Below are 18,037 nucleotides of genomic sequence, written 5' to 3'. Positions count from 1 at the left end.
TAATCGCTCTTACTAATTCACCAATCAGCTGTTTTCACCTTGTTCCCTTGGTATTCACATAGATTTCAATATAAAAAAGGCATCACTTAACAGATCGATCAATCAGCCGTTTGCACCTCGTTACTGAGCGATTACCCCTGTACTGTACCTTGGCTATTTAGTTCCTGTACGCAGTGTCGGGTTTACAGTTTGAAAAAACAGCACTGACTGCAACAGCAAGCATGGCTGGAAAGAGAAAAGCGATGAGCATCAGCCCAAAAATTCAGCGTGTAAATAAAATGTCTCTGTTGATATTGTATGCTTGCTAAAGCATGCTTGGAACTCTGTCAGCAAATAATGCAACGTTGCTTCAAAAAAGCTGGGTTTTCTGTAGTTGGAGGAAAGTGCTGACGAAAATACAACCGAAACTGAAACTCTGACAACACCAGAGGGGATGTCGGAGGAAGAATTCTCAGCTATGTCACCTTGGACGCTCCTCCTGAAATAGACACCAATGACGTAAGCGTGCGTGCTGTGCTTTTAACACTGCGGCGTGTGATATAAAGCCGAATTGGGATTTTTTTTATTTTTTATTTTTTTAAACACTGACAACGGGACATTTTGAATGCCATGTTATTGTGTGGGAGTTTATACCGTCCATTGCTTACTGCGGGTGAATCACGTTCACACGCCCATTCTAAGCAGTGGCGACTGTAGTAGTAAAATGAGGTCAAAGTTAATGCAAAGGCTCATTTTTACCATTTACCAAATGGAGGAAACATCTCCCCAGGATTGGGTCCTTTTGAGCTGGAATGACCAAACTGCTAATTTACCTCTAATATTAAGTATATCCTTGAGTGATCTAAGCTCACCACTAGCTGCATCATAAGCCGACATGCCTATCTATGGTAAATCTATCCTATGAGGTTGCTAAACGAAGGAGTGGGCTTTAAGACATTCCGAATTTTTTTCATGAAATTGAAGTTGTGCATCCACTTCAAGCGTATACAGAACTGTACATTTCCTAATTTACATTCAAGAAGATTCTTGAGCGTGGTGGAGATTAATGAAATGCAGGTTAAGTGACTGTGACCGCCTCTGTGCTGTGATCGCTGTATGCCCTACCATGCTCTGGCAGGATCTTTGCACTATTTACTTGTACCTTGTGTGACATAAATGCAAAAACAAGTCTAAATCGGCGTGAAGCTGCCATTGCAGTAATATTGGCTTTGGCAGTGCCCTGGATCTTTTGCTGCTTTGTCTGATAGTTTTGCGATTTAAGAATGCTCTGGCATTAGGTAATGCGATCCTGGGACTGTTAACACTCATAATCGTAACTAACTTGTGTACACATGGTTTTCTGTTCATTACCTCAAGCATTACTGGTGCAGTCAATCAAATAATGCCTTTCATCATCTTTATAGAAGTGCTTATTGGATTGCAGGTCTAATGCAATAATATTTTATTTTATGTTATAAAGAATCAGAGGATTTAGGGAACAGAGCTACGGGGCTACGCAGAGCACAAGTGGCATGTTTATGCAATTCAAAATAATTTAAGAAAACTAATATGTGCGTCTAATATGTACATCAGTGCTCTACTGGTACGGTATGATCAATTACTGTAATGCACTCCTGGCCAGCCTTGCATTGCTGGTTTGCTTTAAGTGACACTGTTTAGAAGGTGGGTAACAGAAAAAAAAAGATTTCTGGTATGAAGAAAACAATTCTGTTTCAGGTTTATTTATTGAAATCTGTACTGGGAGAAAGTTTATGTGTAGGTGTTTCTTTGATTGCAGTAAAAATAGAAAAATGATAGGATGGTGTGTTATAGAAATTAGACCTTTTTAAATGGTCGTTTTTTTTCATTTAAGGTGTAGAAGTATAACATCTTACATTGAATGAGTGGTTGTAAAACCAAATGTTTTGGTGGCCTCAGAGTATGGCCACCAACACTTACTAAAAATATATTTTGTGATAAATAAAATCTAAACGTATGCACTTCTAAATGTTTTAAATGTATTTCTGTAACAAAGTCAAAGTGTTTCACATTTAAAGATAAGCAGCCCCTCTACTTTGTACTGTATCTTAATTCTGAGGCCCTTTTAATGATAAACTGGAGAAATAAATCAGGTATTTTTTTTATTGCTCTGACAACAGGTTAAACTGAACAAGCCAATCCGTCATATAAATGGATATAAATTAATACAATAACTAAGCTTAAGTGTATTACTAATGTATTAAATAGATACAAAAACTACTTTTATATTCCAATAACATGCTGCACAATTCCCAGCTACATACAGTAAAACTAAAACTATTTGCAATGCTTTTGCATCATAAAATATGTAAAGTTGTATTAAAAATACCCGAGACGAATAGGTTGTGAAGGCTTTACTGTACCCTGCTGAATTGACTATAAAGCAAAGGATGTCACACAGTAGTTAAAGTAATATATATATATATATATATAGACAGTATATATCAAATTTTATCTAAATAAACCCGTCAAAAAATAAATGTGGAAAAGGGGGCCTAGGATGATAACATTGGTCACTATCAAACATTTACCTAAGTTGGGCCAGTGTTTGGAAAGCGTGAGGCATTTTCGAGTGACGTACCTGTACCTCTATCCCCGATTCTGATTCGCTTCCCAAATCTGCAGCAGCACTTTGACTTTAGCAGGTAGAAATCACTATTTGGCACCTTGGATTGCATGCACATCTCAATCTGGATGGTTAACTTATTGCTGCCAAGCCCTTTAAGTAGGGTGTCAAGAGCAGCTGTACGTGCTGGTCCTGTTCTTTTATATACAGTAATCCGCCGTGTATCCGACTGCAGTGGGACCAGACTAAGGGCGGATATGTAAGAAGGCAGATGTTTTAAATACCATTATACACAGATGTAACAATTACTATATTCACACAATTATTTTTTTTGAGATTCAGCTTTTATTAGGGTGCTCCCCTAAATCCCTTGTTTAGAAAGATGCAGGGTATTAATGCTTGTGACAGGGTAGAACTTGAACTTGATACGCCCCGCAGGCGAACAGGATTTATTTACACAAAGCAAACGTTGTGATACATATTTCCTATTTCTATGAACAATGTAATTTGTGGTGGACATTGATGTGGATTTTTGCATTCAAATTCATGTGGAGCAATGTTTGTTAGAAATATTCTGATATTTTTCCCAGCACTGAAGAAAATATTAATTCATACAGCACTACTAAAGCCTTCTCTCTGATCAACCAATGAGCACTGACGCGGAGTGAAAGAGGTTGCGAATTATTTTTATTATTATTATTTATTTCTTAGCAGACACCCTTATCCAGGGCGACTTACAATTGTTACAAGATATCACATTATTTTTACATACAATTACATTATTTTTTACACATAATTTTTACATACAGTTACCCATTTATACAGTTGGGTTTTTACTGGCGCAATCTAGGTAAAGTACCTTGCTCAAGGGTACAGCAGCAGTGTCCCCCACCTGGGATTGAACCCACGACCCTCCAGTCAAGAGTCCAGAGCCCTAACCACTACTCCACACTGCTGCCCTAATAAAATATGATCAGAATGAAAGCTCGGACAATCAACATGCAGTGATTATACTGACGTTCATGGTGGCCAATAGCAGCTAACAGAAGCAGTATGAAGAAACCGAATGCAAGCAGCATGAACTGTGCTGAATGAAAGTTGATTAAGGTAAACGTTGATTTTAGAGAGTAGTTGGTGGGAGGCTGCTGTGGCCGCATTTGAAAAATGCTGCATTAAATGACACCCTATTCTATATTGTCTTCCCAAGAATGCTGTAGGGCCATTCCATGAAAAATGGTTTGTTGGTTAGGCTGAAGATTTTTTGAAGACGTTTGATCATCAAAGTCTTGGCGGTATTCTGAAACTGATGACCTATCCAATGTACCCGTAGAAGATGCTCCTTGAAATGGCCCAGCATTTTATGTGATTTGTATAAAGTGCTTTCCACCTCCGCTACAGCTCTGCACAGGCACCGTGGAAGCTTGTGAAAAGAATTCCATTATACATGGTTACAAAATGAAGCACTCTCAAGTGTGTGGTGTAGCGAATCCGAGGCAATGCGCTGGCTTTGGAAAAGCTGGTGTCTTTATTCATGGTTAGGATAGGACCCTCACATCCCCACAATGACGAGTTTCATTACATCCTAGCAAAGCCTTTTCAGTACACAGAGAATAGATATTCATCTTCCCTTTTCTATCAGTTTACCCCATGAACCTTCTTTTGTTTACTGTTGGAAAAATGTAGTATATCTTTTTTTTTTTTTTTTTTAGAACCTGTCAGAGTGTGACTGGTACCTGTTTTAAATTGTAATTGAAGTACAATCAGACCCTTTTAATATCACTTGAAAGCGCTTCAGCATAAATGGTGACAGTAACTGGAGTTGACTTTTGAAGTTCATCAATAAGCTGGCATAAGCAGTAAAGGGTACATAAGGACCTTTTTATTTTATTGTGTTACATGTTCCCATGTGTTGCTACAGCTGTTTACGTAACGTGGGTGTATTTTAATTTGATTTAATTTTTTTTTACATGTTGACCAATTTTTTTAACTTTAATTGCATTCCCTGCCTCAAGATGGCTTCCCATGTACCCGCATGGGCCTCTCAGAACTACATTTCCCATCATCCTTCTGCTAAGCAGGAAGGATGAGGGAATAATTAGACCCCATTGTTATGTGAAGAACACATCTATTTAACAGTCCTGCTGCGACACAAATGAGCCCAATATAAATCAGATCCTTTTGTTTAAAGTATTTCAAAAGCTGTCACTATCCACATCCTTAATATCATCATTATACTGTCTGTAACCTTTTAAAAGATTATTGGTATCTCTTCTCTCCTACTGTGTTAAATGGTGTTAAATGCATGCGGTTTCCAGAGGACTTGACGAGGCAGTTAGTTTTGACTTCATTTGGAAAATGACTGTAGCAATTTCACAGAGGAGCAAACTAATGTTCCTCAGCAGTGTTTTTCATCCAGCCTTTTTTATGATTCTGTTATTTGCTCGTCTGTTGGTGCTTACACAATAGATACTGCAGCACAGCTCACTTACAATGCACACAGTAGCATATGTTGTCTTTTTGTATTGCAGCATTCATTGACTTTCATCCAATTCATTGCACCCTGCAGAGTTATGTTAGTTTGCATAAAACCGGAACAAAAGGACGAACAGTTTAACCCGTCCAACATAAGATTTGATTTCTAGCCTGAGTAGTGAGCTGTAACTCGGGTAACGCAACAATAGTTATCCTATTTGGTACTTCAGTATATCTCATTTGGATGCACTGGCAACACTTTTAATAGGCTGAATATCTCATGCATTGATTACAGCACCAGAATTGAAATAAGAATAATTGAGTTTATTTTGTCCCAGGTGAAAGCACTAACCCTACCATCTACCTTATATCCCATTGGTCTGCTTTCTACCTGTCCAGTCTCATTGCTATTTGCTACACTGTTTTCCTGCTGCATATCTGTGACCCTGTAAAACAGCCTCGTACTAAATCATTTTTTTGTGCTGGTGGAGTATCAAGCCCAGTTCTGGGTTTCGGAACTTTCTGTTTTTAGGTATATTTTTTAAATGACCAGGTGCCAGGAGTTTGAACAATCAGGCCCCTGCTGAGTCTGCTTTGAACTGATCACACTAATCACATAATGAATGCATCTGTAGGTTTACTGAAAGGAGTTGTTCATGCAGGTGAAAGTGTGGAACAATTTAATCACATTACTGACCTTTTTATTTAACATTCATTGAACGTAATAAAACTGATTTGGAGGTAGCTCTGAAACCTCGGACTGGCTGCATGTCTTGTCTGAATTTCAAGTCCTGTGGGTGGGGGGTAGCAATTGAGACAGATACAAGGGACCATTCAAGGCCTTTACATATTTGTAGAGAGCAGCTTGTCCAGTTTTGATGAAACTTAGTAAGGACGTTCTTTGGCACGTTATTGAGTTTATCAACAAGCGGGAGCGATGGAGACGCATGTTTGTAAGCATGTTACACCTACATGTTTCACATACTGTGGATATAGCGTAGGTCAAAGTGATTGACTTTCATTTGGTGAGCTCTTTATTTCAACGTATTTTTTATACAACTTGTTGATTTTAAAAACTTGTATATGCTTTCATCATTGTGGCAGAATAAAACAGGTGCAATTGCAGTTACTGTATAACAAAGACTTGCCACAAACACCAACAACCCACTGTATAGGTTGTAGTAAAAGTTTTACTTTTATAGTGTTTGTATTTATTGAAAACTTTTCCAGGGGGTTCTGGGAGACACACACACAGTCTGGTTGCTTCTTTCATATTAATCATTACAAATACATTTACACTCGCATTGGAAAAGCAGTTGTCATTTCCACTTAAATATTACAAACAGATTTTAAATAATTAAACAAAGTGCCTCTGAGTTTCTGTTCTGTTTCAGACTTTCTGGTTAACTGTCCCAGTCATTGGGTTCTTTATTTGCAAATGCCAGCTTTGCACAATCCATTCTTGTTTTCAGGACATAATACACTTTGTGTAAGATATCAAAGAATAGCAATTACCTCTTTTATTGAAAGTTGAAATAAGATGGAACTTTGCCGGACTCGTATTTAAATTTATAGGCTATGTAATGTTGTTTTAGAGTCCTACATCTGTATGGCTGCAGAGCATCCAGTCAGACTCAGATCTGTAACGGCAGTGTCTGTTCCTCCTCAGCTGTGCAGTCACTGAACACCCTGAATGACCAGATCGCTCACTTTATGGTAAACGGGCCCAAGGCCTTGAATGATGAAGATGACACCTTCCTGCCCAGCGAGAAGGAAACTCTGAAGAAATCCATGACCTTAATGAGACAACTGCTAATGGATGCACAGGTAGGACGTTTTTTAAAGAGGGCGCATTTTTACATTCCAGCTCGAGTGTACTGAATTCTGGGGAGGTTTTGTTATTTTTGTGGTAGGCAGATGAGCCGCATGTGGTGTAGCAAAGGGTTCCGATGCATGAAAAAGGACAACTGTGTATCTGATGCCCCACCAATGTGTCTGACGGTGATAAAAAGGCCCATTTTTTAATTACTTTTGACCAAATGTTATATTACCTTTTTTAAGCTTATTTTATAGAGCTTTCCTACAAAATAATTAATTGACCCAAGAGACTGTCATGCTCATTGGTCCATTTGAGCTGAAATCACCCACAGAGAACATATTGTACTGATTTCTTAATTGTTTAGCAGGCAAAACACTAACGGCTCGTTTCACAGGCCCTGATTAGCACTATACTTGGACTAAAGTTAGGTAATCCAAGATTCATTCTGTATTTGTGCTCTCTGAAACTAGCTGCTTGTCGACTTGACCTGTAGTGCTGTATCTTGGTTTGAATGTAATCAAGAACACAAACAGCATTCTGTATTGGATCCACGGCTCTGTTTTAATAAGTCCATTAGGAGGGTAAGAGAGAAGGGAGGAGATGAAGCAGATGTGGCTGCAACAGAAGAGGTGTTGGGTATTTATTTCACACTTCATCTGGGCATGTCCTGTAAACACCAAAGCAGTAGTATAGATGACTAATGCTCCCTCCACTGATGTTGATGCTGAAATGGAGGGATCAGCTGCTATTAAAAGACCCCTTGTGCAACATGCTGATTAAAGCTCAAAGGAAGACGCTCCACTTTCAGCATTTCTTTCTGAAGCTAAAAAGCATATTTAATGTTCAAAGCCAAGCAGAAATCCACTTACATGTTTGTGCATACGTGTAGAGATTATCAAGTGCCTCTGGGTATAGTGAAAGCACTAATGTTCTCAGCTTCTATAAAGCTCTGCTGAAACAGGTGTTATTGGTGCTAGTTCTGTTTTATATTTTGCTATGCACAGTATTTAGGAACTGCATCCAGTGACTCTTCCCATACCAAACTCCAATTTAAATCCAAAATGCGGTAAAACCTCAGTTATCCAAAGTAATTAGGACCAGGGGTTGTTCGGATAATCGGATTGTTTGGATCATTGAATTGTTTGGATAATCACATTGTTTGGATAATCTAATAACAACTGTGAAATTCTAAATCAAGATCAAAAAACCTCCTAAAAAGTCTACAGTGCATGAGACGACAAAATAAGAGGGAATGTTCTGAAATCTGCAGAGAGTGGCTTTATGATTTATAATGTAAATACCAGAGACTGAGGGCTGAATTTGTTTTATTGTAATATAAATGTTGTTAAATAATTGGCCATGGCAAAGTGACCTGCCAGTGTTTCTATATTTTATTATATGCTGCTGCTTCCTTGGAGCACTGAGGAAACACACAGATGATGAGAAGAACCAGACGGCCAATGACAAATGAGGTGTTTCCTGAGGACCGAGGATTGACTGGGTGCTTATAGAGGTGCTAGAAATTGGTTTTAAATCATACTGGTAGTTTGATAAACAGGACCTCTAAACTCCCATCTTCTTTGTCTGTATGACTCGCATGGTTCCTTTGTTTGAGAAGTGAATGATGTATAATATGAGGTCCAATCTGTCAACGCTTTAACGAGATTATGTTGGAAAGTTGTGTATTGTGCTGTAGGAGTATTGTACATGTTTACAAGTTACTAAATCAATAAAGAAATACCTTGCACCGATTTGGTCCTGCTAATTTTGGACATGGCTGGAGCATCTGGATCAATGCATTTATTTATTTTACAATTAACATAAGTGTACAGATTCAAATTTATAAAATAATAGTAATACAAATACGTTAAATTACATTGTCATCCCACAAAGCTTCACTTCTTCAAAATGTCAAATATATCTGAGACGCATTGTAAATCTATGATACATGTTATACACATCTATGTAAGTTAGGGTTGTCAGTTGCCATTTAATTTCATATTGGGGATGTTTGTAACGGAAAAACCACCACGAGAAGCCCTCTGTCACCTTTTATAAATTACTGCAACATGTATTTTGTATAAGACTGAAGCATTACTTAATATTAAATATTTTGGCTTTCGCTGTACACCGAGGCTGGCACCCACAACGAAGGATATGCTGTTTCAAGTTATCAGAAACAGGGAATCCCCTGTGATCAGCGGTCGATACAGTTCACTGCTCTTTTGATATAAAGGAGGGCCGAACTAACGCAGTCACGTTAATAAAGATTGGCTTTGCCATCACAGAAAATAACAAAACGTATCGTTAGCAAGGAAAACTGAACCTGATTATGGTATTGATCCAAGTTTCTGAAACCCCTGCACATCCTCTGCACCCCCACCTGCTTTCTGTTGCCAGTAAGAGGGTCTGCCAGCGGCCGGGGCGCAGCTGCAGCGTCCGTGAAAGTAATCATTGTAACATTGATCTGAAAGAAGAGATGAATGGTGGGCTGGAGCCAGTGGTCACACGCCTGCAATCCCATTTGGCCTGAGGGAAGGAAGGTCTAAATAAAGGGGAAAGTGCTCCCAGTAGAACAGAACTATAAAGGTCATGTACACTTGAAGATAAAATACTAGTTTAGTGGTAATTGCAGCCGGCATGGAAGTGCACACTCTTTTTTTTTTTTTTTTTATTATAATTTAGTTGTTGCCAATTAGTTTTTTATTATTTTCTACCCAATTTGAAATGCCCAATTATTTTATTATGCTCAGCTCACCGCTACCACCCCTGCGCTGACTCGGGAGGGGCGAAGATGAACACACGTTGTCCTCTGAAGCGTGTGCCGTCAGCCGCCCGCTTCTTTACACACTGCGAACTCACCGTGCAGCCGCCTCAGAGCTACAGCGTCGGATGACAACGCAGCCCTGGGCAGCTTACAGGCAAGCCCGCAGGCGCCCGGCCAGACTACAGGGGTCGCTGGTGCGCGGTGAACCAAGGACACCCTGGCCGACCTAACCCTCCCTCCCCCCGGGCGACGCTCGGCCAATTGAACGCCTCCCCCTGGAAGCTCCCGTCCACGGTCGGCTGTGGAATAGCCTGGACTCGAACTCGCGACGTCCAGGCTATAGAGCGCATCTTGCACTCTAGCGAGTGCTTTTACTGGATGCGCCACTCGGGAGCCCGGCAGTGCACACTCTTAATAGTGTTGGTGTAGAAGTGCAAGGCTTTGCCTCTGCTCATTTCCAATGAACTATAGACTTTTGCTTCCAGAAATTAGTGTACAGGAGGTGAAAAAGCCTCAGACATTTTGAAAGTTAGAAGTGTAAAAAGTTTTCGGGATGTTAACAATGAAAAGAAAAAGTAACGTCCATTTTTCATAAAATATAGAAGTGTCGTGTGATTAACTGCTCAATTGTTAATCTTGACAATCTTGAACTTGTAAAGACATTTATAATTAGAGTGCTAATTAAATTAAATTAAACCATATTAATTAATTGTATCCTTCAATTAGATACATAACTTCAATTCTTCCTACAGTACCCTCAATAAAAAGTCATAATGGGGTCAGTGAATCTAAACATAGACAGATCTAAATACCGCCACTGCTTAGCTTGACTTCCTTTATCTAACACTGCATGGTGATTTCTTTCTTTTTTTTTAATTTGGTAGTCGCCAATTATTTTTATTTATTATTATTTTCTCCCAGTTTAGAATATCCCATTATTTTTTAGGCTCAGCTCACCGCTACCACCCCTGCGCTGACTCGGGAGGGGCGAAGATGAACACACGCTGTGCTCTGAAGCGTGTGCCGTCAGCCAACCGCTTCTTTACACACTGCAGACTCGCAATGCTGCCAGCTCAGAGCTACAGCATTGGAGGACAATGCAGATCTGGGCAGTTTACAGGCAAGCCCGCAGGCGCCCGGCCATACTACAGGGGTTGCTCGGCCAGTTGTGCACCGCCCCCTGGAAGCTCCTGTCCATGGTCGGCAGTGGAATAGCCTGGACTCGAACCGGCAATGCCTAGGCTATAGGGCGCATCCTGCACTCTACGCAGACTGCCTTTACCGGATGCGCCACTTGGGAGCCCTTGCATGGGGATTTTTGTAGTGAAACATGCAGTACCTCAGAATATGTGAAGTGGCAGGATGGGTCCTATTGATTTTACACGATGGAAACAGAACCAACGTTCAATACATGCTTAAGATTTGCTTAAAGGAGACGGTTTAATATACCACCAGCTATTTAATGTCTCGGCTGAACCAAATTCCGGTGGTAATTTACTTTAATCATTTAAAGCTTTTTATCTTGGTTATTTGCATTTTTTCTGCTCACGGAGGCCTGCACACTTTTTTTTGTTTCGTGTTAAATCCAGTGGTTTTTAAAAAAAAAAAATTGTTATTAGTCACAGCTTTATGATTTCTTAAGCATGCGGATGAATCATAGGAACTGAAGAGTTTTGGAATGAAGAGGTGACCTCGCACCTTACTTTGCATAAGAATTAATGTACTTTTTGAAAAGCTTTTGCAATGATTATTTGAAAGGAGGTTGAAGACCTGATGGTAAAACATGATTTTATGGATTAAATACATTTTGAGAAACCACCATTTTACAGTTGTGGATACTATGAACCCAGTGTACTGTAGCTCCAACATACGCATTGTGACACACTGCAACTCAGGTTAGCATGCTGCATAACATTTAAAAAAAAAAAAAAAAAAAAATTACAAAACGTTGCTATTCACAAAATGCCAAATATTTTAAGATGGAAGTACATTTTGAGTTGAATGAAGATATTTTAACAAAGGAATTTCAAAAACATGAAGATGCACTTTACTACGTGCAGCTCAGTCAGAAGGGACATGCTCTGCCTTTGTAAAAAGTAATAGATAACTGTACAGTACCTTCAAATAAATTAGCTACAGTGTATTCTTGATGTCTAACATATAGAAAATGTAGAAAATCAATTGCAAGGATTTGTGTCATGTTTTTCGTGACATATCCTCCTAAATATCTCTTATTGTACAGTAAAACGTGTCTACAGTCTCCTGCTCTTAACCAGCATACTCTGCTCTCTGGAACATTCTGCTGCTCTGCTGCAGTCCATTGCCTGCTGTTTGCGTCTATTGTAACAGTCTCTCTTTGAGAGCCATATCTAATTTTAATTATCGTGTATGGTTTAAAAAAAACAGTATTTGCTGCTGTAACTCACAGAAATGCTCGATTAAAAGAAACCAAATAAATGTGAATAAAACAGAGTGACATTGATTCATTAACAGACAATAATGCAGGAATTTACATAACCTGAGCAATTGAGTGCCCTGGTTGCTTGGCAACCATCTTTTGCAGGCCTGTCACAGCATCCTCAATAGTTTCAGTTGTCATGTTTGTTCGTGGTTTCTTTTTTTTTTGTTGTTGTTTTTTTAATAAACTGAATGAACAGGGTCATTTTTTGTCTCTCTTGCTTGCTGTGGTGTTATGGATGAAATTGTTTCTAAGTTCTAGTTTTTCAAGTGTCATTGACTGAACAGAACTCGAGTAGGTTACCTGTTGAAATCTGCAGTATTTGAGGGGGTAAAATAAAAAATGCACCACCGCAGTTATTTATCCATCTAAATAAGAGGTGTAGTCTACAAAGACACACAATGGGAATTGCTTTTTTTGAAACTCATCCTCTTTTTCACATTATTGACCCTATAAAGTAGCTCATTGGAACAGTTGAAGTAATTGTTTGATTGCTTTGGGGGGAAAAAAAGACCACATCAATTGCTAGAAGAATGTGTTCTCTATTAACAAAATCATGTATTGTTTGCTGCCTTGTATAACAGAATGTGTGAGCATTGTAATCTCAGGGCGATGACAATGTGTGCAAATGGAGACTGTGGTAAGCAGATACAGAGGGAATGATAAGTGCTGTGCTACAGCCGCCCAGCACTGCAATTACCCTTAAGAGCACTCAGAATTCACAGGCCATATATCAACATGTTGGTACATATAAACAAAGATAGACACTTTGTTTACAATCAACAGCAGCAGCTTCGTCTTGAGTTTTGACTGAACAAAGCAACTGTTTTGTTATTGTTCTTCAGCATTACAAATGTGGATTTCTGAATTACAAAAAAATGTCCACATTTTATGGCAAGAAATGTTTTCTGTCTTGGGTTCAAGAAGTAAGAGTAAAATTAGGACACAGTTGGAGAGCTGGGTTTAAACCCTTGTAAAAGATTGGTGGTCTTGACCTTTGATGCCCAGTGGGCAGTAGTCCACTTCATCCAAACCCCCACAATTTGTGCTCGAAATAGGTCCAGGATTGAATGGCGATCATTTGAAGTGGTATAGAGACCCCTCTTTATAAGGCAGGTCTTTTATACTGCGGGACCTGTAATAAGGAGACACGGATGTGGCTTCCATTTGTCCCATGCTGTAATTCCTTTCCACCAGCACTGGTATTCTCATTATAATGCGGAACCAATGGCGTGGCATTGTACCTGTGGCTCTTGACTACAGTGTTATAAAGGGGTACCTGTGGCTCTCGACTACAGTGTTATCTCGGCTTTTATTTTTGCGCTGATTTAAAATGAGGAAGGGTGGTACTGGCTTCAACCAGGCACAGTATCAGCACTGTAATCCTCTGTGTTGGGGTTGAGACCACACAACTCGGCTGGATTCAAACCCAGGCCTACAGGGTTATAAGGCATGTCAAGCTGGTGAATTACCCTGCTGTGTTATACTTTGACAGCCCCTAGGCAGGATTATATAACAGCATAAAGATAACAGTATAGGCTTATCTGCCTCTCCGCTGTACTGTTTAATCTGAGTTTTACAATAAACTGATTTCACTGTTGCCCAACCCCTTTCTTTTTTTATACTGCCAATTCTGCGGCATCCTCACTAAAACCAAATCCACTCGTGTCTTCTATTCAAATAGGGTGTTTCCAGTATGCCACACATCCTTCTAGGCACTTAAGGGTTAAAACAGAAAGATGTCACTACGGTTACCTACAGGAATGTAATCGTATCACTACAATTACCTTTCTCCTACTGATAAAGAAATGGAAATGTGAATAACAATATATGCATATATGTTCTGTCTACATATCACCCCCCCCCCGCCTCTAAGTAGATTTAAAACCACACCTCTTACATCTTTCAAGTTGGACACTTTTTATTATGTACTCCTGGCCTGACAGTCCCAATTTAAAAATGATTTGATCTCGATCTGCTGCTGATGGAAATGATTGAATCTGGTTTCAAACCAGTCAGTCCCAGTGGCAGATGGAAACCTGTCAGAACGTGTCTCCCTTCCTGCATCTTCAAGCACCAGCTAATCTTCTCCAAGGCCATTTCCACTGTTCTGCACCCTCTCTATGAAACGTCTTGCCTAAGGATACTGGGATGCTCCCACAAAATAAGCATTGAGATGTAGAAGTTGACATTGTGGTTTTTCAGGTAATTTGTTTAACGGTCTGAACTGATGTTTAAAGCATGCTTTTTATAAAATCTTTAATATTAATTTCTTACATTCCTTTAAGGACAGAGTACGGTTATCGGCAGAAAATGAAGTCTGCATGTAGTTCTTCCTAGGGAATAGAAATGGAGATTGACAATGAGGCTTCAACCCACATATGATTTGAACTCAGATCTGAAGGTCACGATTCTGACACTTCCATGCATACATTAATCTGAAATCCAAAGCCGTTTTGATTCTTTTCCAATATATCCATCTGTCTCGCTGCAATGCAATTGAAAGTGTCCTAAACTGTTTTTTTAAGTATGTATTTTGTTAATTAATTAGCAGATCTTTATTATCCTATTTAGTTCTCAACAGTTGCCCACAATAGTGTATGTGTAAGAGTTTGTTTTATTGTCCCCACCAGGAATGAAATATAGGGGACATAGCGGAGATGGTTGTACATACCTGTCATACTTCACATATTTTGTATATATCTGGGGAACCACTTCCCCTGTTTTCATGAGACTTGGTATTAACATTATTTAGCATGTTATTGAGCATATCAGGTACTAGAGTGGTATAGGGGTGTCTGTCTTTCCGTTCCATCTAATATTCATGGTTTATTATCCCCCACTTGGGATGCATACTGTACCCCTGTCGTCCTTCAGAGTTTTGCAGAGAAGCGCTTGTTGAAGTTAATTGGTGTATGATAACACCGTGTAACAATTTTTTTGGTTCCTGGGTAGTAAGTGTTATTTCCTAATTGCTTATGCCTCAAAAGTATAGAAAATGGCTATTATTCCCCCACAAACTTTGCTTTTGTGACCAGGACAGTGATATTTCGGAATTTACCTATTTTCCAGAACATTCCAGATAGATTCAGTGCTGAGTAAACTTGGAGTAACTTCTAGAACTTTCTAGAACTTTCCAGTAATATAAATAGTAGTATAAATACAGGGGCCTTAAGCCCACCAGTTCAGTTTAGTTCCAGTTGCCTAAGTGGATACATATCTGCATTTTTCTGAGATGGCATCAAGAGGCTGCAATGGTGGCATTCCTGATGGGTTTCCAAGGCGGTTTTACCAAGTTTCCCTGCTATCTTTGCCTTTAGGACAGCAGGGACACCAAGGCGCACTACCACAGGCGGGACTGGCCACAGCGGACCGAATTCTCTGTGGGGAGGAACAATGTCAAGTGGGAGCCACTGGTGGACCCCCGGAAGGTGCTGATGCCACCACTGCACATCAAATTGGGCCTTATGAAACAATTTGTCAGAGCTCTAGATAAGGAGTCGGCAGCCTTCAAGTACCTTCAAGACTTCTTCCCTAAGCTGTCTGAGGCAAAGGTCAAAGCCGGTGTCTTCGTCGGACCACAGATAAAGAAGATCCTGGAGTGCAGTGAATTCCCCAAGAAGCTCACTAGTAAGGAGAAAGCGGCTTGGAACAGCTTTGTCGCAGTGGTTCGGGGCTTCCTGGGCAATCACAAGGCCGAAAACTATGTGGAGCTGGTTGAGACTCTGGTGAAGAACTACGGCACAATGGGCTGTAGGATGTCCCTCAAAGTCCATATCCTTGATGCTCATCTTGATAAATTCAAGGAGAACATGGGAGCGTACTCGGAGGAGCAAGGCGAGCGCTTCCACCAGGATATACTGGACTTTGAATGCCGCTACCAAGGACAGTATAACGAGAACATGATGGGAGACTACATTTGGGGGCTGATTCGTGAAAGTGATTTACAGTATAATCGTAAATCTCGAAAAACTACTCACTTTTAAATCTTTTGTAGTCATTTTTGTATTACTTTAGTATAAATACATGTTAATTTGGATTCATATGTTTTTTTCTGACTTTATGTGAACGAAAAGACACAAATTCGCCCGTTTTCTCATTGGAAATTAGGTAAATTTCAAAATATCACTGTCCTGGTCACAAAAGCAAAGTTTGTGGGGAATAATAGCCATTTTCTATACTTTTGAGGCATAAGCAATAAGGAAATAACACTTACTACCCAGGAACAAAAATTGTGTTACATAGTGTAATATGGGGGTTTGTGGAGGTCGTCTGTCTGGATGTATGTCACACTTACATTTGTACCAATATCTAGAGAAACCCTTGACAAGCAGAATCTGGGGTTGTGTGCGGTATCTGTCCGTCCATTTGAACGTTGTTTTCAATGTGCATGCATGGGGTGGAGGTCATGGTGCAAGATGTGTTCTATGTTGGGGATTGCTCAGATTTCGTATTTACAGCAATGGCAGGGGAGGGTCTTGACATACTTGTTAGAAGCTGCACTCTCTTTGAAGCCCAGTCAAGGACAATTGGGCCTCAAGGGCATCACTAAAGTAACCCACATCTATTCAAAGTAATCAAAACACTTAAAGTGACAATTTTATCACAAAGAGATGCCATAAAGATGATTGATATAAGATGTAATTCCTTTATGGTTCTTAAGTGATTCAACAAATGTTGTTAATATCGCTGTAATACTATTTCATATTTGTATTGAATTGAGTCACACAGACTCTGTGGGCCTTTGCCTCAGGAATGTGCCCTGGCTACCCTTTCCCATCTGCTTGTGCTGGTCCCTTTTTAAACAGACATCAAAGGCAAAAATAACAGGTCAGTCCCTTGATGTGTTTCTCACAGAACTCAAATGTGAAGGAATGGCTACAAACATGGGAAGAATGCTTAAGACGATCAAATATGTAAGAGTAGAACTGAAAGCAGAGTATTGCTTTAGGTTGTGAATGACTGAATGGAGAGTTAGGGTTATAGTTCCATTCTAACAGTGTGCTATTCCTTTACTCTCAATTACACATGCACACTTCATTGTTCCAGTGATGTACCTCAGCGCTGTAAATCTTTAGACATCAAAATCTTAGCTGCATGAATTCCAATAAAGAATCCAGTAACAGAGTCATGCTGTTGTTGTTGTTGCTGTTGTTGTTGTTGTTGTTGTTGTTGGTAGTAGTAGTCGTATTTGTATTAGTATGTACATTCATACTATCCACCTATAGACATTTCCAATTGCATTTAACTATCATTTTTCATTTACTGTACACGTTACACAATTATGAGGACCCTCTGTATGTGCCTGCACTGGCTTATTATTTAATTTGTGTACATAAATGCTTTGGGGGAGTGGTAGTGGTTTCTATCAGAAACAATGGATTTCCCCTCACAGCACTCCTCAATTGTGACAATTTGAATTACATGCAGTACTACTAAATAAAACCTGCATAGTAAGTGGATACCATTGGGGTACCAGTGTACTTGTGGGAGGTCCTACTGATTTTTAAAATTAATTTAAATACACTTCTCTATCCTGTGATATCAAGATATTCAACAAGCAACGAGACTGAGTGGGGTAAAACACATGCACCCCACAACCAAGCCTCTTTTAATTGAATTAGTACAACTGTACAAATCTCATAAGCCTTATCACACTAACATGAGTTACTGCGGAAGCACATTCCACTGTTATTAAACCTTGTGCAGTAAGGATTTATTTAAGGTATATTTGTAGATGGTATCACTAGCTGAATAATTCCTAGTTAAACATTTCTAGAAATGCAGCCCAAATGGAGAAAAAGAGGAGGACAATTGAGAATATTGAATTTGTATTTGTTGCCATGGAAACATTGAAATAAGATGACTGCCTTGGATTGTGGTTTGTCCTTGAGCATACTTTGCCTATTTTCCTCTGGTCTTCAGTCTTGGTGAAAC

At 39.5% G+C, this 18,037-nt stretch overlaps 1 protein-coding gene across 7 annotated transcripts in view; it reads left to right on the top strand.

Annotated features, from left to right (window-relative positions):
- The window catches only part of LOC117425525 (kazrin-like), a 321,926-nt gene that overhangs the window by 53,159 nt on the left and 250,730 nt on the right, over positions 1-18,037 (top strand). For all 7 annotated transcript variants that reach the window (XM_059002564.1, XM_059002565.1, XM_059002563.1 and 4 more), the window contains one exon: positions 6,726-6,883. In XM_059002564.1, coding sequence (XP_058858547.1) covers positions 6,726-6,883 — 158 coding nt within the window. The remainder of the gene's footprint in view (positions 1-6,725; positions 6,884-18,037) is intronic.

Source organism: Acipenser ruthenus, chromosome 27 (assembly GCF_902713425.1).
Source record: "Acipenser ruthenus chromosome 27, fAciRut3.2 maternal haplotype, whole genome shotgun sequence".
NCBI classification, from domain to species: Eukaryota; Metazoa; Chordata; class Actinopteri; order Acipenseriformes; family Acipenseridae; genus Acipenser; species Acipenser ruthenus.
The sequence above is the reverse complement of the archived record's forward strand: the minus strand, read 5'-3'. Positions and strand labels throughout refer to the sequence as shown.